The sequence below is a fragment of the Castor canadensis genome, chromosome 2 (genome assembly GCF_047511655.1).
Source record: "Castor canadensis chromosome 2, mCasCan1.hap1v2, whole genome shotgun sequence".
NCBI classification, from domain to species: domain Eukaryota; kingdom Metazoa; phylum Chordata; class Mammalia; order Rodentia; family Castoridae; genus Castor; species Castor canadensis.
The window spans coordinates 102,699,972-102,723,152 of NC_133387.1; the positions used below are offsets into that span (position 1 = coordinate 102,699,972).

General features: G+C 43.9%; 1 protein-coding gene across 2 annotated transcripts; it reads left to right on the forward strand.

Annotated features, from left to right (window-relative positions):
* Positions 1 to 5,920: 5,920 nt before the first annotated feature.
* Positions 5,921 to 21,878, forward strand: Hus1 (HUS1 checkpoint clamp component). Of its 2 annotated transcripts, none has more exons than XM_020165405.2 (8): positions 5,921 to 6,070; positions 7,421 to 7,548; positions 7,628 to 7,804; positions 9,620 to 9,730; positions 10,755 to 10,829; positions 15,585 to 15,684; positions 16,915 to 17,034; positions 17,889 to 21,878. In XM_020165405.2, exons 1-8 carry the CDS (start codon positions 6,019 to 6,021, stop codon positions 17,969 to 17,971), a joined length of 846 nt encoding a protein of 281 aa, XP_020020994.1. In that variant the 5' UTR covers positions 5,921 to 6,018; the 3' UTR covers positions 17,972 to 21,878. The 2 variants fall into 2 exon arrangements, with proteins under 2 accessions (XP_020020994.1, XP_020021002.1); XM_020165413.2 differs by having other exon boundaries at positions 9,623 to 9,730.
* The last annotated feature ends 1,303 nt before the right edge of the window (positions 21,879 to 23,181 follow it).

Below are 23,181 nucleotides of genomic sequence, written 5' to 3' on the forward strand. Positions count from 1 at the left end.
AGTGGTGACCTTAAGAGGAAGATAACCACTGTAATTAAACTTTCCAACTCCACAGGTGACCAGGCTTTGTTAAGATCAGAGAAACCCATCAAGGCCAGGGGGTATCATTGGAGGCTTTGATGTCTGCCACTTGCTTGAAGCTTAGTCCTTCCTTTGATCAAGAGCAAGCCACAATAAGGAAACCTGCACACTGATGATTATTGCAGCACTGTTCACAATAGCCAAGCTATGGGAACAACCCAGGTGCCCTACAACCGATGAATGGGTCAAGAAAATGTGGCACATACACTCAATGGTGTTTCACTCAGCCATAGGAAGACTGACACCTGTGGTTTGAAGGGAAATGGATGCAATTGGAGGACATCATACTAAGTGAAGTTAGCCAGGCTCAAAGACAAAGGCTGCATGTTTTCTCTCATATGTGGGAGACAGACACAATACAAATACAAGCAATATTATGAAAAACAGGTCACACACTAAGGCGAGGTCACTAACAGGAGGGAGAGGGTAAAAGAGGGAAATTAAGAGGGGGAATACAGTTGGTGTACTCTGTACAAGAATGAGTATAGAATTTTTAAACCCGTTGAAATCACCATAAGAAGGGGACTAGGGCCAGGTGCCTGTGGGTCATGCTTGTAATCCTAGCTACTCAGCAGGCAGAGATCAGAAGGATCACGGTTCAAAGCCAGCCCAGGCAAATAGTTCGCAAGACCCTATCTCGAAAAACCCTTCACAAAAATAGGGCTGGTGGAGTGGCTCAAGTTGAAGACCCTGAGTTCAAGCCCCAGTACCGCCAAAAAAAAAGGTGGGGGGACTAGGGTAGAATGGAAAAAAATAGAAAGGATGAACCAATTTGGGTTAAAATACATACATACATACATGGAAATGTCACAAGGAAATTCCCTGTGTAGCTATCTTAAACACACAAAAATATCTTCTTTCAAAAACAGAAGACAGGAAGGTAAAACAGGTCCTGTCTGAGGGTTGGCACCAGTGGAAGGGGGAAGTTATAAGGAAAGGATGTAGGAGGGTGAAAATGGTGGAGATATTATGTACTCATGTATGAAAATGGAAAAATGAGACCTACTGAAACTATTTCAGGAATGGGGGAGGAGGAATAAAGGAGAATGATGGAGGAGGTGAATTCAGCTATGATATATTATATCATATATATATATAACATTTGATAAATATATATATATATATGTAACATTTGATAAATGTTACAACATACCCCCAGTACAACAATACTATAATTTTTTAAAGCCACACCCTAAACATCAGCTAGGTCTGGGGCTGGGAGTTTACACAGGTAATCTCTATCAGATAGAGCAGAGAACTGAGAATCTCACATAGGTAATCTAGTAAGAAAAAGATCCAGGCCCAGGATCCCATCCTAAGGATTGGATTGAAAATTCCTCAATAAATATTCCAGCTCCAAATGCTGATGCTATCCTTCTCACTCTAGTGACATCCCACTTTCAGTCTATTGGAAGGGTACTGCTTTCCTAATGAACTTTGCTATCACTTTTATTATGTTTTCGTGCCTTGTCTGACCAAGGTATATAACATTTCTGGTAACGGCCAAATGAAGTCCGTTTTCCTCTGTGAAGCTACCCCACTCCCCTGGCTTTCTGGGGGTCCCTGCCACAGGCAGTGAGGATGGCTGGCTCCAAATAAATAGGTGTTGCTTCTTTTCCTTTGGGTGGTCTTTGTTTATTGCCACACTATCAATTGCCCTCTGGCAAAAATAACCCCAGTCCTGTGTGCAGGAGAATGTGGGTCCCTGCACACAGTCTACAGACACAGATTTCCATAAAGTGTGTGAGGTAGGGCATCCTGAGGCCAGCACTTCTGATTCTCCCTGTTTCCCATCTTTAAAACGAGTACTCAGTTCCTCACACTTACTAAGCAGATACTCTACCATTTGAGCCACTCTGCCAGCCCTATTTTGTGTTGAGTGTTTTCAAGACAGGGTCTCGAGAACTATTTGCCCAGGACTGACATGAACCAAAATCCTCCTGATCTCTGCCTCTTGAGCAGCTAGGATTATAGGCAAGAGCCACCAGTACCTGGTGTTTATGTAATAAGTGCTATCGTGTTTTAAAGATGAAACACATAGGCTGAGCACCAGTGGCTCACCCCTCTAATCCTACCTACTTGGGAGGCAGAGATCAGGATTATAGCTTAAAGCCAGCTCAAGCAAATTGTTCAAAAGACCCTATCTCAAAAAAGCCTTCACAAAAAGGGCTGGTGGAGTGGTTCAAGGTGCAGGCCCTGAGTTTAAACCTCAGTACCACAAAAAGAAAAAAAAAAAACAAATGAAATATATACTGTACCCATCAAATGTGGGTCTCCCTTTTCTTGGTCGAGGATGCTACTGGAAGCTGTGAGGCTCTAGGGAAAGTGGCCCTTGGGTACTGAGTTTGTGATGTTGTCACAAAAAGGAATTTGAGGACACATCACAAGGTAGAGACCAAGAAAGTTTATCAGCAAAGAAAGGATAGTGCACAGCCAAACACGGGCTCAGGCACTTCTTATAACAGGTGCAGTGAGTGAGAATGCTAACATTAGACGTATTCATGGTGGAAAAGGAGATTGCGGGTTCAGCTTAAATTCATTTTAGGACAAGTGCTCTCCTTCATTCTGAACATCTGGTACATTTAATCACTATCAGTTGGACCAGAGAGATCAAGGTTGGTTTGTTTTTTAAACTTGGGCCATTATGACAAAGATGTCTGAACATTCCTTTAAATAATGAATGGGTTTTAGCAGTCACTCCTTTTCGACAGGTGTCTATCCTTGAGATAAATGTTTTCCCTTTGCAAACACTTCTGTGATCAAATGTGTCTCGCCTACTGTTATTTTCACATAACAGTAAAAATATCTTTCTTGAAGATCTTTTTGCTTTTTCCTAGAGGATACTAATGATTTGGGCAAGCTGGCAAGGTGGGAGGGAGAGAGCTGCCCTTCCCCCTCTCTTTTTTTTGTGGCAGCTTGGAGACTGAGCCCACATGAGGCTTAAAGCAAAGAAAAACACACTTGTGTAGTTTTAACCAAGTGATTCTGTAACACAATATTTATCTGTGAATTCCTGGCCCCTGTTTCTCACGCCTCATTTTCCCTGATCTGTCCTGCCTCCAGGGGTGGTCCTCCTCCTCCAATCTTCCCTGCTTTTCCTGACAATTCTCTGGTGCTCCACAAATATACATTTAAGCAACGGATGGAATTTGTTGAATCCATAAATCTTTGACATCTAAAAGGTGAGTAGAGTCTTTGGAGAACTCTACTCGAAAGACTCCCATCTCTTCAATGAGCACGACATTCAGAAGACATTCACTCAGGCCACCTCTAGAGTATGGGGTTCCTGAATTTAGAGTTTTCTTATGTACAAAAGCAGATAAATATTAGCTTTTCAACCTTCATGCCGAACCTCTGAGCAATGCCAGTTTCTTTCCCCTGGGGCATTTTTTCAGACATTAACAGGACCACAAATAGTAATTTCTCCCTCCTCTTCCCCCAAGGGACTAGCAAAGAAAGCACCCTAAAGACAAAGACAAATGCAGCTTTGGGTAACAGCTAGTAAAGGCATACTGGTTAGCCAGGTAGAATGTAAGGTCTCTGCAGATATAAAAAAAAGTCCCTTCCCTGATTTCTGACTGACATTTTTATATGTACCACTGTTACTGGCTTTTATTTTCTAAGACATGATTAGGTAGGACATTCACCTCCCTGATAAACAACTATAATCAACACCACCAACACTGTTCCCAAGATCATCGTGTGACAAAATCACTAACCCCTGAGGTTTGGGGTTTTTAAATCAAAACGCCACTCACTAGCTAGATGGAAAACAACATGAACAAACGTTGCACTAGAAAACTCTGTGGCACATAGGGTTCTGATAACTCTCTAGTGATTTGATTCCTTGGCTCAAAATCACTTGGAAAGAAAATGGGGATGTAGTGTCAACATATTTAATTATCAATTCTGCAACAAGTCAATTAATTTGCTAAACACATTTCATTTAACAAAATTGTAAGTATCTCCTTTTTCTTCTAAGAAAAGATTATTACAGCTTACTTTTATATTCACTGAGTCAAAGTTTTATATTATGTGGGCTTTGCTAATACAGAATGTATAACCACACACTTCTGCCTGGGAAGTTGTTTTATCATTTTTATGGCATAATATTAAGCAATTTACAGTAAAGAGCAGATGTAATGAAACACTGCTTATAAAGTTTATTTAGATACATTTTTAATCATAGCAATTATCTTATTGCATAAGTGATACTTAATTTTTCAAAATTGAATTATAAAAAGAACAAGCTTCATAACATAACTTAGAAGGGATATAAGATGTTTGTGTGCAAAACACTTGTATGCCAAAATGTAGCTTCTATAAAAACTTTTTCTTTGGTGGGACTGGGATTTGAACTCAGGGCTTCAAGCTTAAAAAGCAGGCACTCTATCACTTGACCCACACCTCCAATCCATCTTGCTCTGGTTATTTTGGAGATTGAGTCTCTCAAACTGTTTGCCTTGGGCTGGCCTCCAACAGTGATCCTCCCAATCTCAGCCTCCCAAGTAGCTAAGATTACAGGTGTGATCTGACCATGCTTTGATTTTACAATAGGAAAAACTACAATTTTTGTGTTTTGCACTATACAAATAATCTACTACATCACTATTATTTCTAATATATCGATGCCCTCTGTCAAGTTAAAGACAAGGTTCTAAGCTCCTATTTGCAAATATCTTTAAACATAATTCTTGGGCTGGGACTGTAGCTCTGTGGTATCGAGTCTGCTGAGCATGGGGAGGCCTGAGGGTTTGATCCACAACACTGTCAAAAAATAAATAAATAAAAATGTACATAAATATCTATAGTCCTTGAAACACCAAATTGGATACAACTATTCTATCACCCCTTCATTTTTTTTAAGTCTAAGGACACTATTTATGCTATTTAAAATAAGAATTTTATCAGGCCAGACGCTGGTAGCTCACGCCTGTAATCCTAGCTACTCAGAAGGTAGAGATCAGGAGGATGGCAGTTCAAAGCCAGCCTGGGCAGACAGATTTTGAGACCCTATCTTGAAAAAAACCCATCACAAAAAAGGGCTGGTGGAGTGCCTCAAATGGTAGAGGGCCTGCCTAGCAAGCATGAGGCCCTGAGTTCAAACACTGCTACCACCCAAATAAATAAATAAATAAACTATCAGATTTGGTGAAGTTCATACTGAGACAAGCGTGCAGAATTATCATTTCCCTTATGTATTTTTTAAGCTTCCTGTCTTTAACAACTAGTCAGTAATATGCTCAAAATTTAAAATGACTTAAAACAACTTTCAAAACCTTAAACCAAACGTTCAGGCTGGAGAGGGTTTATTGCTACTCTACCTTGTTTCATCATTTATAAAAGATTGAGTGTATCTGGATTTTTTTTTTTTTTTTTTTTTTGCAGTACTGGGGTTTGAACTCAGGGTCTGATTTTGTGATTTTTTTTTTTTTTTTTTTTTTTTGAGATAAGGTCCCTGAACTATTTGCCTGGGCTTGCTTTCAACAGCAATTGTCCTGATCTCTGCTTCCTGCGTAGATAGGATTATAGGTGTGAGCCACTGGCTTCGGGATCTGGATGTTTTAAATAGGTGTCAAATGGCCACACCTGGGGGTTGAAGACTCCAGGCCACTAAATGTGCCGGCATCTTTATTTTTTTGGCAGTACTGGGGTTTAAACTGACGGCCGCACCATTCTGCCAACCCCCAACAAATTAAAGAGACAAAAAAGCAGATGCCCTGCGCGTCTTGGTGGGCGGGGTTGGCAACTGGGCCCCGCCTCCAGAGGGGCGTGGCTCTGTGGGCCTGGGGCGGGGCGAGACGGGGCGGGGCCGGGCGCGGGCCGGATGTGACCGGAACCCTGTGTGCGCGGCCGCGTTTCCGGGAGGGACACTCAGGAAAGGACCCCCGGTGCTCCTCAGATAGACAACCCTACCTGTGGGGCCTGATCGCAGCCATGAGGTTTCGTGCCAGGATCCTGGACACCGCCTGCCTGAACCACTTCACGCGTGAGCTGGGGGGAGCGAGGGAGCTTGGGAAGGAGGTCGAGAGCGTGCGGCGGGAGCTCGGGATTGCAGGAGGGTGGGCGTGGGCTGGATGAAGGGGGAACTCGATTCCGATCATGTAGGATTATTGTTTTGCTAGGATCCCAACCCCATTTCTCCCAGCGCCCAGACCTTGCTTTGCATTCAGTTATGGTCCGTAAATTTGTGCCGAGTTTATGAATGGCTCCTAGGTGCCTGCTAGTCTCTGAGACTCTGTTTCTTTCTAAGCACTGATGATGTGTGCTGCACACCTCCAAGGTTGTTGGGAGACTGGCATGACGTCAGCGGTGGTGAAGCACCTGGATGAGCTAGCGATGAACTCTAGCATAGACAATGTTCTCCTTGTCCTTTTTTTGTGTGTGTGGCGTTGGGGATCAACCCACACCCTTTGCATGCTAGGCAAGCTCTGTACCACCAAGCAATAAGCCCAGCCCTCTTTGTTGTCTTTTTTTTTTTTTTTTTTTTTTGGAAGGGGGTGGTACTGCGATTTGAACTTGGCCTCATGCTTGCTAGGCAGGTGCTATTACTGGTTGAGTGACACCTGCAGTCCATTTTGTTATGGTTATTTTGAAGATGGGGCCTTATGAACTATTTGCCCAGACTGACCTCCAACTGAGATCCTCCCAATCTCAGCCTCCCAAGTAACTAGGAAGACAGACATGAGCCACCAGAGTTCAGCCCTCCTTGTCCTTTCTAATCTCTTAAAGTTATCTTTTTTTATGATATTGGAGATTGAAGCTAGGGACTTGTACACACTACTACATAAGTGTTCTACTTAGCTACACCCTCAGCCCAATAATGTGCATCTTTTTGTGTGTGTGTGTGTGTGTGTGTGTGGTGCTGGGATTTGAACTCAGGGCCTACACCTTGAGCTACTCCACCAGCCTTTTTTTTTTTTTTTTTAATAGGTTTTTCTAGATAGGGTCTTAACGAACTGTTTGTCCAGGCAGGCTTCGAACCATGATTCTCTTGATCTCTGCCTCTTGAGTAGCTAGGATTACACGCATGAGCCAATGGCTCCCACCCCAATAGCATCTTAGAAACTCCTTACTTTACTTCTCTCTCTCTTTTTTTTTTTTTCTTGGTACGACTGGAGTTTGAACTCAGGACTTCACACTTGCAAAGGCAGGTGCTCCATTACTTGAGCCACACCTGCAATCCATTTTGCTCTGGTTATTTTTGGAGATGGGGTCTTGAGAACTATTTGCCCAGGCTGGCCTCCAACTGAGATCTTCCTAATCTCAGCCTCTCAAGTAATTAGGATGACAGGCGTGAGCCACTGGAGCCTGGCTTACTTTACCTCTCTTGTTTCAGGAGTTGGTAGCATGATAGCCAAGCTGGCCAAAATCTGTACACTCCGCATTAGCCCCGACAAACTGAACTTCATCCTCTCAGACAAGCTGGCCAGTGGTGGAGTGAGCATGTGGTGTGAGCTGGAGCAGGTGAGCAGGAGTTCCCAGAGGCCCCAGACTTGGCCAAGTGCCACTGGAAAGGCCACAGACGCCCATTCTCTTCCCACAGGAGAACTTTTTCAGTGAATTTCAAATGGAAGGGGTCTCTGCAGAAAACAATGAGATTTATTTAGAACTCACATCGGAAAACTTATCTCGAGCCTTGAAAACTGCCCAGAATGCCAAAGCCTTGAAAATCAAACTGACTAATAAGCACTTTCCCTGCCTAACCATCTCTGTGGAGCTGGTGAGTAAGAATGAGGTTTCTGAAATTTCCTGGAAGGGTCTTGACCTGGAAGAAATGCAAGGAGTGACAAGCCTGAGCTTTTTAACAGTGTTGTTGAAAGCTAATTGGTTTGGTTTAAATTTATTTTCAGTTGGGTGTTCAATCCTTGTTGTTTTAAAATAATGTTGGAGGGCTGGATGTGTAGTCCAAGTGGTAGAGCACCTGCCTTGCAAGCACAAGGACCTGGGTTCAAGGCCCAGTACTACTGAAATACATAGTTAAATAAAATAATGTTGTGATCACACAGTGTTCAACTAACATGCTGCCTTTTCCAAATAGTAAGACATTCAGAAGCTCTGTTTGTTTCAGTGGTATTGTTACCTAGTCTAGAAATTATAATTTCTGTCCATTTTTCTCTTTGCCATTTCCTCCTCCACTCTTACCTGCTGTAATACCTTTAAATAACCAGTCATTCTTCGCTAACACACTTACCTTTCCTGCTGCTGCCAGGTGAGTTTAGTGCACAACTGTCCTCAGAACACACACATACACAACATACACGGCATACACACACAGTATAAAGTTCACATTTCTACTTGGTGATGTGGGGGAGAAGGAGGTTGTGATACTGGGGTTTGAACTAAGTACTTTGTGCTGATTAGGCACGGCTCTACCACTTAAGCCACACCCAGCCCCTTTTGCTTTAGTTACTTTTCAGATAAGGTCTCAAATTTTGTCCAGGGCTGGCCTTGGACTTTGATCCTCCCAATGAAGTTCATTTTTTCACATATGTTCAAAGCCTTTCACATATGGCCCAACCTATCTTGGAGACAGATTACAAATTACTACCCTTTGAGTGTTTTCCTGGATGTGTCCCATTGACTCCCACCTCCAAGACTGGTGATGTTGAACCTTCCACTTGGAGTCTATGTCCTTCTGTCTCAAACTCTTCCTTGAGTGCTCAGCACCAGTACTGTCTGGCCTCTGTTATCCTTACAGCTCTCCTTTCTTGTATGTTGTATGTGCTCTGCACATCTATTGGTGACCATTGTATTTGATATCAAGCTGTATTTGGAACAGGACTTGTCAATTGTTCTTGATAATTTTTTTCTCAATTCTTGGCAGTTAGACAGTTTTAGAGCTAATCAGACCATTCCATGTCATGATGTAAGTATGGAGTCTCCTTAATTTTTTAAGGAAAAGTAAGCTAGTAACATCCTATCTAAAAGTACAAGATACTTTGGTCTCAGAGTCTCACAGAAGCTCCTAGAAGTAGATAAGTATAGTTTATCGATTCAGCAGTACAGAGAATGCACCCATGCGGGAGGTCCAGTACATGAAGAATGGTCTCTGGGTTGTCTCAGAATAGCAAGTTTGCTTCTTTCCACCTCCCAGTGTTGTATACTATTCCCCTGCTCAAAACTCTGTCCCCGTCTTCCCATGAAGTCAGCTTCTGTAGTTTTTGTCATCTGTAATGCCACCCTCTCAGAGAGTTCTCCCTTGCCCTCCCCCTCTCCCAGCCTGGTCACTGCTGTGTTTTCTTTAAGGCTCTAATGAGCATCTCACATCATTTTGTTTGTTTGCTTTCTTATTGATGCATTTGTCCCACTGGCATATCCAGGACCTTGTTGTCTTTTTCAAAAACCATACTTCCCAGCTACTCACAGAGCCCAGAGCAGAAAAGGCACACCATCAATCGGGGTTGGGTGGATTTCAAGTAGATGAACCGAGAAAATTCCACTTAGGCTTGGGTATTTCACATTTTTTACCCGTAGTTGTCTGGTTTGATTTTGTTTTCAATATTGACAACAAAAAATATTTTCACTCTTTTCTTAGCAGTTATCTATGTCAAACAGTAGTCGCACTGTGACACATGACATCCCCGTAAAGATTATTCCTAGAAAATTGTGGAAGGACCTTCAAGAACCCTCGATCCCAGACTCTGATGTAAGTGTCACCCACAGTCCTGTTGCACACACACATTAAAGGGCGAGATCTGAATTCGAGAATTCCTGTTGTGATCTTGCAGTATGTTGTGTAAAAGGTGGAGAGTTTCTGAAAAGAAAGTGGTATTCGTGTTTAAAGGATAGGAAAAGAGATGTGAATCTTTGCCTTTTGTTATTTATGTAATCGCTTGTAAAGCTGTCGCATGCAGTAGGAATGCCATACTCTTGACACCTATGAGGGAGGATTCTGTACTCAATAAATGCCTTTAAATAAAATAAAACAACACTGAAGCCATACTTGGGAAGATAGTCTGTATTATCAGGACTTGACCTTAGGCACCAGTTTGGGTTCATAGGACTTGATGTCCTGATGTGTGTAAGAAAGTCACAGAGGCATTTTCCTAACTTAGATCCTAGCTTAACCATGTGCTGAGAGGAACCATACAGCCACTAAGAAGGGTGATGTTAAAGACCCTTTGCCTCTTGCTCACAGTTTATTCAAGAAGAAATCACAGACATATTGTATTAGATGTTTATTTGACTTTCACTAGAAGACGTCTATACTGACGTGGAAAAAGCCAGTATTTTGTGAAGCACCATTAGTAGCACAGCCCCAGGTGAGTTGCAGTAACTGCTTGCTGTATTTTTGCACATAGTACAGAAAAGGCCCCTGGGTCCTGTATATAAATATTCCTCAGGGGAAGTCTTTTTGCTGAGTGCTTGGCTTTTATTCCCCTTGGACCTGTAGAGAGGCATCTCAGCTGAAATGCTGTCCTCCTTATTAAAACAAAAGAATGCCCTTTGGGGTGTGGTTGCCTAGGTAACTGGAGGCAGTTCTTTAATTTTGCTTGAACATCTATCTGTAAGTTAGTGAAATTATAAAATGGTTTTTCCTTTCATTTTTTTAAAAACTTTATTCAGAAAAATCTTAAATCAGGATTTTAGAGTTCTTGAATGTGCATACAATCCAAAATTAGTTACCGAACACCTGTTATGTCTTGTAATTTCTCATATTGGTTTTACAGGTTAGTATTTATTTACCAGTCTTGAAGACTATGAAGAGTGTTGTGGAAAAAATGAAAAACATCAGCAATCACCTTGTAAGTTAGAACTTCTTTAGAAAAGAATTTTACCTGAGGTTTAGCCTACATGGGATGCTTATCCTGGGAGGTGGACTCTGCAAAGACCCAAGCGCCGTTGCTCCTGTGCCACCGCAAGGCATCCAGAAAGTGAGTTTCTCCTCCTCACAGCCCTGCTTTGGAGGGCCTGGTCTGGTGTTGAGGCCAAGCAGCATACAGTTGCCATTGAGAACCTGTTCTACTGCTTTTCCACTTCATTTACTGGGAAAGCCTTCATGTTTGGCTTTAATCCTCATATTTATACCTGTAATACATGAAGAATGTGTTCAATGGTTCTGGTGTTTTTCCTTTTAGTTTGGACAGAACATTACATTGTTTTTGTTTGTTTGGTGCTGGAGATGGAACCCAGGGCCCAGTATATACTAAGAATACATGCTGTCACTGAGCGATAGCCCCAGAACGTTAATCTTTTATCACCTGTGTGTGTACTTTTAATGAGTCACTGATATGATTGATGATGAGCATGGAGTGTTCAATCTGTCATTCAGTGGGCCATGGACCAAGCCCTCTCCACATCACAACTGTCTTCATCAGTGGGCCATGGACCAAGGCCCCACATCACATCCATCACTCAGCCATGAACCAAAGCCCCACATCATAGCCCTCACGCAGTGAGCCAAGGACCAAGGCCCCGTATCACAGCCATCACTCAGTGAGTCGTGGAAAAAGGCCACCACGTCACAGTGTCTGCCTTCCAGGCAGCTCTCACACCAAACTGATGGACTTTTTTTTTTTTTTAATTCCATGATTTCCAGCTGCCACATCACAAAATTAATAATGATGGGGAATTTGTGAATGATCTTCGTTTCCACCTGGGCTTGTCTGATTCTCCCTTCACTCGGCCCCCAAACCACATTTACTTGTCCCTAAATCTCTTAAAAGCCATTGTCTACCTGATGAATGTAAATCTTTGATCTTCCCAATCTACCAGACCCTCCCTGCAGATCACCCTGGACTGTCATTCCCCATAGAACCCCTTTTCAGCTGCTGTGTCGTGGCTGTTTAATGCTCAGCTTCTTAGTCTGTTGTCTCCTGGAAGTGCTTATCCATTCTTGCTGTTCATTGCAGACTTTCCCACTACCTGGCAGGAAGCCCTTCGTCTACTGAGTCTCGCCAGTGTGCACTGAATCTTCCAGTACCTCAGGCTCTTGCTGAACTTCTTTCTCACGGGAAGGGAGAGACCCTGTCCTAATCTTTGTGTCCCAGTGGGCAGAGTAGCATTGCCCCTCAGTAGGTCATAATCAGTGTTGCTGCATGGATCAAGAATGAAACTTATCTTCAATGTATTGTTAGGTCAAAAAAGTTATTTGAAATCCAGGAAACATTCATGAGTGTTTTTTCCTTGACTCCTGCTCACCTGAGACCAGTGCTCACGTTGGGTTCACCCACTGGAAGCTTTTCCCTATAACTTCACCTTCACAGATCTCACTTGTGTCTAGGCCTGCTTCCCACAAGGCAGTGTGCACTGTCCTGAAGGCACTGTCTGTTTGGCGACTGCCATGGTGTTGATTCAGTTGTCAGGATGGCTTCCTCTAGGGTACCTTGGGACCTCCAGAAGGTTCAGAGTGACCCATGGGAGAAGGCCAGGCAATTAATTGAAGGACGTATTTGTTCTTTCTGTTCTGTGGAAATGATTCAGCAAAGTTGAAGGGTAGCATAGGGAGAATCATCAGAAGTGTTTTTTCTTCTGTGGCATGTCTTAAACACAGTCATTGTGTGAAGAGGCTACTATAATCTGGAATTGCTAAATGGAAGGTTGTCAGGTTGGACGGACAAATTCGTAATGAGATCCAGCTGGGAAGCAAGAGCCTGTGTGTGAAATGATGGGCAGTAGAGCCAAGGAAAATGTGTGGAGCTCAGCACTCTAAAACTGGTCACCTTCCCCTCAGGGGTGCTCCTTCCCTTACTTCAAGTCAGTGCAAGAAGTGACTTGTAGAGTGGCTTGTGTATATGACGAGTGCAGAAGAAGTACCACCAGAATCCACAGCGTGTTCCAAGACACTGCTTCTAAGCCCTACCGTGGCTGTGCATCTCCTAAGGTGGATTGGGGCAGTCTGACCATCACCTGGTGGTGCCGATGCTGTGTTTGGACCACATCCAGTAGCAGTGCTTAGAGATGTGCTCCGCTGGAGGTGACTTCAAATGTGAGGTCACAGACAGACTTCAGAGGATCAGCTGAACAACTCCAGTGAGAGCACGCTTTCGGGTAGAGGCGCCATGATGTGCTACAAGAGGGTGGCTTTGCAGCCATACCTTTGGGTGTGTTTGCACTAGTGCTGAGTATTACCACCCTCGATGAGCATGAAATGCAGCTATCACAACTGTTCTATCACTTATGTAAATTTAGAGACAACTTACGGTACAATTAGTGCTGTTACTTAAAGAAGTTATTGAAAGAAGTAAGATCTCGTCCACATAGTTAAGAAATTGATTATGGATGTTCGTAGTAGTTCAGATAAAAACTGCATCATAAAGTAGGCACGAAGGCTGGCAAGGTGGCTTAAGTGGTAGAGCACCTGCCTAGCAAGCATGAGGCCCTGAGTTCAAGCCCCAGTGCTGCCAAAAGAAAAAGAAAATAAGCATGAGTGACTGTTGTTCAGGGAATTGATTGGTTGGTAATTCCTTCACAAAGTGTCGATTCAGTGCTATCATATGCTAGACACTTGGTGGATTGGGGAGAGTTGGAATCTAAAGATCCATTACTCGGATTTTAGAAACAGGAAGACACAGAGAGCATGTAAGCCTGAAGTGAGTCTAGAACCAGTGCACACTGCTCTTTTACCATGGTAGTTTACAGATCGGGGGTGTAAACATGAGTGTTCATCGTGTGTTAGCTTACAGAGCCCAGTGGGAGTCAAAACGGTCACAAGGACTACTTTGTGAATTTTATTTCAGTCAAGTATTGTTCAGGTTGTGGGAGAAGAGGTTAAGAAATGTGGCAATGAATTTCTGGGTTAATGATAGAAAAAGGTTTAAAATGAATGCTTTTACTTAAGTTTAGTAGATAAGCAACAAGTAAATTGGGGGAAAGGCTAAGAGATAAGAGTTCACCCAAATTCAAAAATCCCCTTTTCGTTTTGTTTCTTGAAAGAGAAAGATTCCAAATTCAGCAATTTTAAGGGACAAAAATGAGGAAAACTAGGTGATATTCCCTAAACAGGACTCTAGCAGAGCTGTGCAGATGGGATGCCCTGCCGTTCCTCTCTCCCTTTAGCACTTTGAGTATGGCCCTGCTCATGGTGACACCTGTGCTCACCTTCCCAGTTCACGTGGTTCACTCATACTACTACCTGGCAAAATGCGTACAACACACTGCTCGAGTGCTTTCCGTAGACCTGCTGGGCTCTAACAACAGGCTGATACCAACTTGCAGAAGAGAAATACAGCATCCCACAGGCAGGTTAGCAAGTCTTAAACCATACTGTGTTACATTGGGATAGGGGCTTGAAAGGGAGCCTCTATGACCTGTGGGGACAGACTCAGGGCAGGGAGAGCAGGAGTTGAAGAGACAACCCTGATGGGGGAGATGTGAGGAAGAGGCAGAGGCCTCATCTGCCTCCCAGCTGTGCTGTGAGGAGTCAGTTGTGGTAATCAGGCAGTACCCTATACCTCATGTACTTGTAAATAAGGCTGTGTTCTCAGAAAACTCCAGTAGCTTTGTGATCATATTAAATGTGTGGTTACAACAGAAATGATGGGTTGCACTTTGCATCTGCCTGCAGAACGTCTTCAGCTCTCTTAGGTGGACTTACTGGTTCTGGTTTTCTTCTTTTCAGATTACATATATATGATTCAGTCACAGTCCTTTAGTGATGATGTTCAGTACTATAAAGTAGAGGAGGTTTCATTGTAGATGTGGGAGTGGACGGAGAATTTTTTAGACCAGGCACAGGTGGCTCATATCTATTATCCTAGCTTCTCAGGAGATGGAGATGGGACAGATTGTGGTTTGAGGCCAACCAGGCAAAAAGTTAGTGAGACCTCCACCTCAACCAAAAAAAGCTGGGTGTGATGGCATGAGTCTGTCACCCTAGCTACTTGAGAAGCATAAATAGGATGGGGGTCCAGGCAGCCCAAGTCTAAATGCTAGACTCAAAAAAATAATTAAAGCAAAAAGAGCTGAGGGCAGGGATTAAGTGGTAAAATACCTGCCTAGCAAATGCAAGGCCCTGTGTAAACCACAGTACAGTACCACCACCCCAAAAAAGATAGTTTTCTAATTTAGACATATTTATTCTTTGTATCCTCAAAATATTAAGACTGTCCTGGAGCCACCTCTCTGGGGCTTTCTGAGATACATCTTTCTTCTCTGCTTCTTGTAACCTTCCCTCAGCTCTCTTGGTGTCTGTCCTGCTCAGCTGGGGTCCATCCTTCTGCTCTGTGCCTTTCCAGTGCAGGCCTCACTCCTGCTGTGAAGGAGCACCCATCATTGCACAGGCCTCCAGAGCAGACATTTGTCACGGTCTCCAGGCAGGGTGCCTCCCACTTTCCAGGATCACATCTCCCACTGAGTTCTTTGCTAGGAGTTTGGGGGAATTTCTGAGTCCTGGGCTGTTGGGACTTAGCTGCTCTCTTGTTGATACCAGGTGGACTTGGTGCCCTCTAAGGTGTTCTGAGGTTTTGTGGGGTGGCCTTGTCACCTGGCTTTATGGGAGCCAGTGCCCATAGTTTCCTCCTTTTGTATTTTAAGGCTATTTTTCAATGCTCAATTTGTAGATTATTGAAGCAAACCTAAATGGAGAGTTGAACTTGAAGATAGAAACTGAGCTAGTGTGTGTTACCACTCATTTTAAGGATCTTGGAAACCCTCCAGAAGGTAAGTTTTCTCACAGGTTATATTTTGCTGTGGGTAAATCAGATGTTTTAGATCACCTATGCATTGAGTTCTCTTAATGTGAAAGGTTGAAATAGTGTGTCTTTGCTTCGTGAGTGGGGAACGAAGTAAGGTTGGACCCCTGTCCCTGCAGCATGGTGAGACAGTTGGCCTCTTGGGCAAGGGGCTACCCCACCAGCAGCCAAGGGGCCTACACAGGGCTCCTTCCTCCTCTCCAGAATCCAGATCCTGCTGAGACACCTCCCAGATCCCTTCTGGCTCCTCAGTTCTCGTCCTGCCTTAAAAGATTTTAGCCTCTCACCCAGAATGGAGTCAAAAGGACAGATACATTTCTTATTTTCTCCTTCTTTAATCTTGCTAATATTTATAAAATTAGCTCAGCAGTTTCCCAGTGTGACACAGTTATCCTGGACCACACATTTTTCATCTTGTACAAGGCAATAAAAGACTGTAGAGACAGTTCAGTAAGCAGTGAGGGAGGGAGTGATGGAATGCTTGTGTACAGTTAGCTGTGTGCTGAAGCAGGGAGGTGACAGAGGACCAGAGAAAAATCATTTCCTGATACATGTGTTCCCAAGCAGATAAAAAAGGCCTGGTCACTCACAGAATTAAGATTGTTGAGATACACAATGGTAGTGAAGGGTATACTGCTCCAGCAGAGCAAGACCTGCTTGATCAAGGCTTTCACAGCATTGTGTGACATTCCTTTTGGGTGGTGTTCGTTTGTTTATGTTCATAAGCACAAAGTGGGACTGACTTTTGGAACTTTCCAGAAGTTGAAAGACTATTTTCTTTTTTTTTCCATTCTATATGAGTGTAAGAGGCCTTGCATCAGCTATGTACATTTCAGCTTTTAAATTCATAGTGAGTACCAAATATAGTTTTCTTTCATCTAACAGGGAAATTGAGGCATATTTCAAGTTCCATAAGTGAAGATCTCTTGGAAATTTTCATAGCATGTTAAATAGGTAGGACCTAACAGATGCTTGCTTAATGAGTAACGACATTTACAAGTTGAAATATTTCTGCAGGGTGTTAAAAGGATCAGTAAGGACAATGCTTACGGGCTGGCAGAGTGGCTCAAATAGTAGAGCACCTGCCTAGCAAGCGTGAGCCCCTGAGTTGAAACTCCAAACCCCAAAAGAAGATTGTATATTTCCAGGTTCCCTGTTACATCCAGAGACATACTTAAAGACATTTCTGTCATTTTAGCCTCTGCAAACGCCTCTCAAGACAGACACCCGGAGGAGATGACTGAGGTGCATGTAGACATCAAGAAGCTCCTCCAGTTTCTTGCAGGACAGCAAGTGAATCCTACAAAGGCCTTATGCAGTGCGTTGGCTCCTCTGGTTTTTCTTTCTCTCTCAGATCCGTTAGTCACCCCTAGTCTAATCTTGCATACAGTCTTGTAAATGCAAAATAAGCTTTCTAGACCAGCCAGGCTTTTAAAGTCTCATGGATTTGGAAGTGCCCAGGATGGCAGTGAGGAACAACCCTGAGACACCAAGTAAGGGCCTGAGAGCCCAAAGCCACGTGGTCATGGTTCAGTGTCATAGTCACCCATGTTCGTGGGTCTGTCAGGTTTGCACACTCAGAGGCCTGTGTGCGGTTCCACTCATGCTGTCTCGTTTCCTTTCATTGTCCATTTAACCTGTGCTCATTGCCCCCAGACTGCCCTTCAGAACATTCAGGTCTTCAGGACACTGTAGAGAAAAAACAGACTTCCAGGTGGCTTTGTCAAAACGAGACCTTCTAAATGAGTGGGATGAAAAGAAACCACAGAGAAGAGAGGCCATGGAAGGGTGTGGTGTCAGTACTTAAGGAGTGTGTAATGTGGCTGTCCTGTGTGCAGGGCTTATGGAGACTTGGCTGTCCACACACATCCGTCACTGCCTGGAGCGCAGCTGCCCTTACCTGGAAGGGTGTAGATTTGGGTGAATGGCATTCTCCAGGAAGCCTACTTTCTGGGTTGTCTCCTGCGGCCTGGGCAGCTTCATTCTTCCTTTACCATTCTGTCCCCTGAGGGTGGCAGTTGGCTCATGCTATGACTTCTGCAGAGGCCCTCCGAGAAGACGGACACCTGCCATAGGAAGTGCCCAGGGTGGGTGGCTGTTCTGATCTTCCAGGTGGGGCTCAAATGCGTGTGCTGTAGTGGGTTTTGAGATCATGGGTTTTTCTTTCCCCAGACATTGTGGCTAACAGGCTTGTTCATTTCGACTTGCTCCATGAAGACGTGTCCCTGCAGTACTTCATCCCAGCCTTGTCCTGACATCGTGTCTCCAGATTTGGGAGCGCAGAGACCCGTGTGGTGGCGGGGAATGTGTGCTGAGCCATTGGTCTTCACAGACCACGGAACTCTGCACCATGCTTGTTTCCCTATAACATTTTAACTAAAAGCGAAATTAATGAACACACGGATAAACATATTACTTCCTATTACTCATATCTGGATTTGCTTTTAGTTTTTTTTCTGCTTTTAAGACATTGAGAAGAAAAGCTAGAACTTTTGGACTTTCTCTTCCTTGTTTCGTTTCTGCGATGCTTCGTGCATGCTAGCCGTGCAACCCCAGCCAACCCAGACCTTAAACAGTAGGTTCTCGTGGCAAGTGCAGACGTCCTCATGTGTGGATTTCTGTGGCGTGAGAATCCCAAAGTCTTGCCCTCAGAGCTTGGCACTTCTCCCAGGCTTGGTCTCCAGTTCAGCCTGGTGCCGCACACCAACTGCAAATGGAGCCTGGCTCACCTCTCGCTGCCCAGAGATGGAAGGGACAATCCCTCTGTCCCGTCAGCAGCCTCGGATGCAGAGCACTGTGTGACAGCTGCACCACACGCCAACTTGCTGAAGTCCCGAGTACTCACCCCTCTTGGTGCCTGGGAGCTGGCCCAGCCAATACGGTTGTCGTCCGGGAGCCATCCAGCACCCCTTCCCCTTTCTCCCTGGGACCAGGTAAGATCTGATTTTACCTGGGAATAGAACCCAGGGCCTTGCACACGCCGGGCAAGCGCTCTGTATTGAACTGCATTCCAGCCCCTTAGGATATGGCTGTTCTTCCACAGTGCACTGGGTTTGTCCTTCTGGAAAGCTGCATTTGTACTCACAGTAGGAGCAGATGAAGCTGTGAAGTTCACGTCCTCAGCAGGAGATGAGATCACAAAGTCACTCAGTCCCAGCAGGTTTTTCACATTCTCCCTGGAATACATTCTGTCAGATTTTCTATTTTCATTCAGTCTCTGTGCTCCATGGAGGTGACCCAGAAACAGAGTCTTGATGTTACCTTTAAGGTCAAGACCTTAATCATTTAGGACATGAAGATATGGCGTGTCAGCAAGAAGAGATATTTCTTTTAATGTTTTCATATGTGGGGAAAATGATGTATTTGAGTGATTTCTGATGTGTAATGTTAGTCCTATTTTGTTAAACTAACATTTTTAAATTACAGATACTTGATGTTTTAAAGCTTCTCCCCTCTTTGGCTTATAGCAAAATTATAATTCCAGATGCAGTCTTGAAACCTAAAAATCCTGCAAAATGGAAAGATCACACAAAATTCTTTTATACAACTGTGCTTCTGTTACAGTGTGTTAGTGGCCCACCAGTCACTCTGAACAACACGTGCTCTGCAGTGTACCTGACATTGGTTTATGGAAGGCTTAGGGTGTCCTGTCTGTGGACTCTGGCGAACATCAGAAGGCTGTGGTTCTCTGCGTCTCATAGAGCTGTAAACAAGGGAGAGAGCAAACAGAAACCACAAACTTAGGAAAATGTGGGACTGTTCTATTGAACAATATGCCAAGGTAAAGTTCTGTTAAGTCAAGACAGAGCAATTTAGTCCATTTAGAGGAACAAATGTGATTTCTGAATTTTGGAGACAGTCATTGGCTGAAGGAATTGAGGTTTTTGGACAGTACTGCTTTAATTGTCAGGGCCATTAAGGAAGCCCCTTGCCTTGCCTGCCTGGGCTCAGAGCCCCATGCCCCTTTGGTAGCCTTCTCTTTTCTTTTTTGCAGTCTTGGGGATTGAACCCAGGGTCTCATTCATTCCAGGCAGGTGCTGTACCACTTGAGCCATGCCTCTGGCCCTTGATCTGAGTTTTGAGTCCATCCTTAGCCAGGTGAGGGATGTGAGAATTCCTGATGCAAATGCGTGTGCTAGCAAGCCCCCATGCCGTCCTGCAGCTCTCCTGTGGTCCAGCAGAGAACCATTCATACATCAGGTTCCCAGGCTGTTTATGTGTGGTGCCTCTGACCACAAGGAACCCCACTCTTGGGGGCCTGAAAAGTAGCCTCAGCATTAGTTCTGAGGTGGAACTTCTGGTGTTTAATCATGTCCATTATCTTAGTGTATGTTGTCAGATTAGCAGAGCATCCATTGTTTTGAAGAGATGCAATTCTGTACTTTTTTATTTTAAAAACATTATTTAGAGATAATTCACACGTAACCCACTTAAGCGAACAATCCCGAGGTTTCTAGTTTGTTCACAAAGTCATATGATTATCAACACAACCAGTTTTAGGGCCCTTTCGTCACTAGTAAAGAAACTACCTTGCTGGGCGCCGTGGGCTCACCTGGAATCCTAGCTTCTCAGGAGGCAGAGATCAGGAGGATTATGGTTTGAAGCCAGTCCAGACAAATAGTGCATAAGACCCTATCTCGAAAATACCTTACACAGAAAGTGCTGGTGGAGTGGCTCAAGGTGTAAGCCCTGAGTTCAAGCCCCATTAACACAAAAAAAGAAAGGAAGAAAGAAACTCCCTGACTTTCAGCCACTCTCCATCCCCCCCATTATACTTTCCTCCCAGGCCATCATCATTTCTCTACCCTCTGTCTCTATTTGCTTGTTCTAGACATCTTTTGAAAACTCCTCCTGTCTAGCCATAATTCTGTGTCCTTCGACTAACATCTTCCCATCTTCCCTCCAGCCACCCAAGCCTCCAGTAGCCACCATTGACTCCTGAGAGGCCCTGGTTCTTGATCCTTTACCTTTGCCTGTCAGATTTGCACGTTGAGAAAGTTCTCTGTCCCAGTTTTCAGTCTGGCCTTGCTGTGCCCATCCTCATACACAGGCATGTCAGGGTTCTGAGCAGGTTGTGAGCATGACAGCCATGGCAGAACTAGACTCCACCCTGAGCTCACTGCCAAAGCCAGTGCAAAGATCAGCTTCCATTGCTTTGAATCTCTTCCTGAAGCTGTCCCTTGGTACTGCAGGGAATTGTCTCCTGCAGGACAGTTTTTAATGGACCCCCTGCTGAGCTAGCCCTCTGGGTTCATTGTGGTTCCCTGGAAAGAAACCAAAAAGTCTCCCATATGTGGCTGTGTGGGATTATACAAGCAGTGTCACCATCAAAGAGAACTTACTATTTGATCATGATTTTTCTTGATTCTGTGGTCAAAGGGGATGACACAGCTTCACTCTGGAGTTGTGGGGTGTTCATGGTGGGCATCTTGTCACTGGATAAGTTGCTAATTGAATTCTGTGATGACTTAAGCTAGAGAAGTCTTCCTTTGCCGTTTTACTCATGTCACTGCAATTCTGTACTTTGTATGAAATGTAATAAGGAGAGTCTAAGTAGAAACGTAGCATTTTTTATTTTTAGTTCTTTTAAGTGGAGATCAGAGTTATTTGTAACAACTGGTAATAGCCTGAGGTTATCAGATAAATTGGGCCCCACTTGGACATGCTGGTGGCAGTGTAAACTGGTGTCACTTTGCTGGAGTTCAGTTTGGTATTATATATGGAAAGCCTTGGAAAATGTGTGGTTCCTCTGACTTCATACTTCTGCCTATTAGAATTAATACAAAGATTATAATCAAAGATGATCTAGTAACGATACATGGAAACATGCAAAATATCCTAAATATGAATTAATAGGGAACTGTTAGATGATCTGTTACTATGTCCATATGTCATACTCCTAAAAATAATGTTACAGAGAAAAAGTGTACTGGTGTGACCCAGTGTCTAGACTTAAAGTCAAGTTTTAAAATGCAGGTGAGATATTGATGTGTGCAGTGTGATGAAAGAAGGTGGGGAAAATAAATACCAACATCTAAACTTGGCTGTTTGTAGATGTTTCTTACTTCAATCTATACACATGTGCTTTCTAACAATTTTATAACCAACTTTGTAATAAAAAATTTATTTTTACAAACTAAAAAATAAATATTTTTATCTGCATACTTGTTTGAATATTAATTTGTACATTTTCAGTTTTAGCTTCCTGGATGTTAGACATATGCTGATTTTTCCAGCATACTCTTCTTATCACAAGTAGAACATGGGACTTACTTATCACATTATAATTATGCCAGGTAAGAATTCTGGATCCAGGAAGTCAACACTACATAAAAGAATAATCTCTTGTTATCACGGACCCAATGTGAGTCAATCCATTTATTAAAAGGAAAGTCTTGTTTTCCTCATATTTTTGGAGGTTTCCAAGGTTCCTTGGTCTTTTGCTTTGGGGGCTTGTGGTGAGGCAACATATCATGGTGGAACCACATGTCAATGTGAGCTGCTTATGTCAAGACAGCCAGGGAGCAGCCCTGGCCCAATGGCCCTATCCAGGCCACACCCCGAATGACCTAACTTCCTTCCACTAGGCTCCACCTCCTAAAGGTACCACCTGGCAGTCACCCCACAGGAGATCTAGGCTTTTAACACATGGGCCTTTGGAGGATATACAAGATGCAAACTAGCAGTGAATGAGGCTCAGTCAGTGTCTATAACAAGTCTTTGTAGTGAGAGCAGAGTGTTCAGTTTCTCAGTGTTAGCCCACGGGGTTCTGGGAAAGACCAGCTAAACCAGAGGGCTACACAAATCCTGGGACATAACAATAAGATACCCCCAAGGGTAGTGGGAGGAAATGCAGCCTACACACAGCACTCCCCAGCAGGATCAGTCTGTTTACCACAGGCAGCACAAGTAGCTCTGGAAGATGGTGAATTCCATGCCCTAGCACCTGGGGCTTCAGCCTGGCTTCCAGCCTTCTAATCTTGGGCCAGCCTCTTAGCCTTTCTGTAACTATTAATGAGGCTCACCACCAAGGTGGTGGCTGGAGTCAGGAAATGCAATATTCGGAGGCCCCTTTCTAGTGGGAAGTATCATGTCTGCAGTTACAACTCTCAAAGAACAAAACAGAACAGAAATTGGTCTCTAATACAAATTCCAGCTGCCTAATGGCTGCAAATTCCCAGCAGCAACACGAGGCAAGCCCAGTGGCTTTCACAGCTCTTCTGCAGCTCAGGGAGGCTCAGTCACTGCTGTCCAGCCCACCATGACACCATCCAGTGACCTTGGGGTGATGACCTGTGATCAGACAGCTCTGTGTTACTAATCCAGAGTTATTTAAAAGCTTAAGCTTTAAAACCATGAGCACTTTCTTTAACTGTACAAGTTCCTATTTAAAATAAATGGTCTAAGGACTGAAGGAGTGGTTCAAGTGGCAGACCTCTTGCCTAGCAAGCGTAAGGCCGTGAAT

Excerpts from the sequence above, each read along its gene's own strand:
- Hus1 (XM_020165405.2), top strand. The coding sequence starts at position 6,019 with ATGAGGTTTCGTGCCAGGATCCTGGACACCGCCTGCCTGAACCACTTC. Across the intron at positions 9,731-10,754 it reads CCTCGATCCCAGACTCTGAT|GTTAGTATTTATTTACCAGT; the intron begins GTAAGTGTCACC and ends TTGGTTTTACAG. Across the intron at positions 10,830-15,584 it reads AAAACATCAGCAATCACCTT|ATTATTGAAGCAAACCTAAA; the intron begins GTAAGTTAGAAC and ends CTCAATTTGTAG.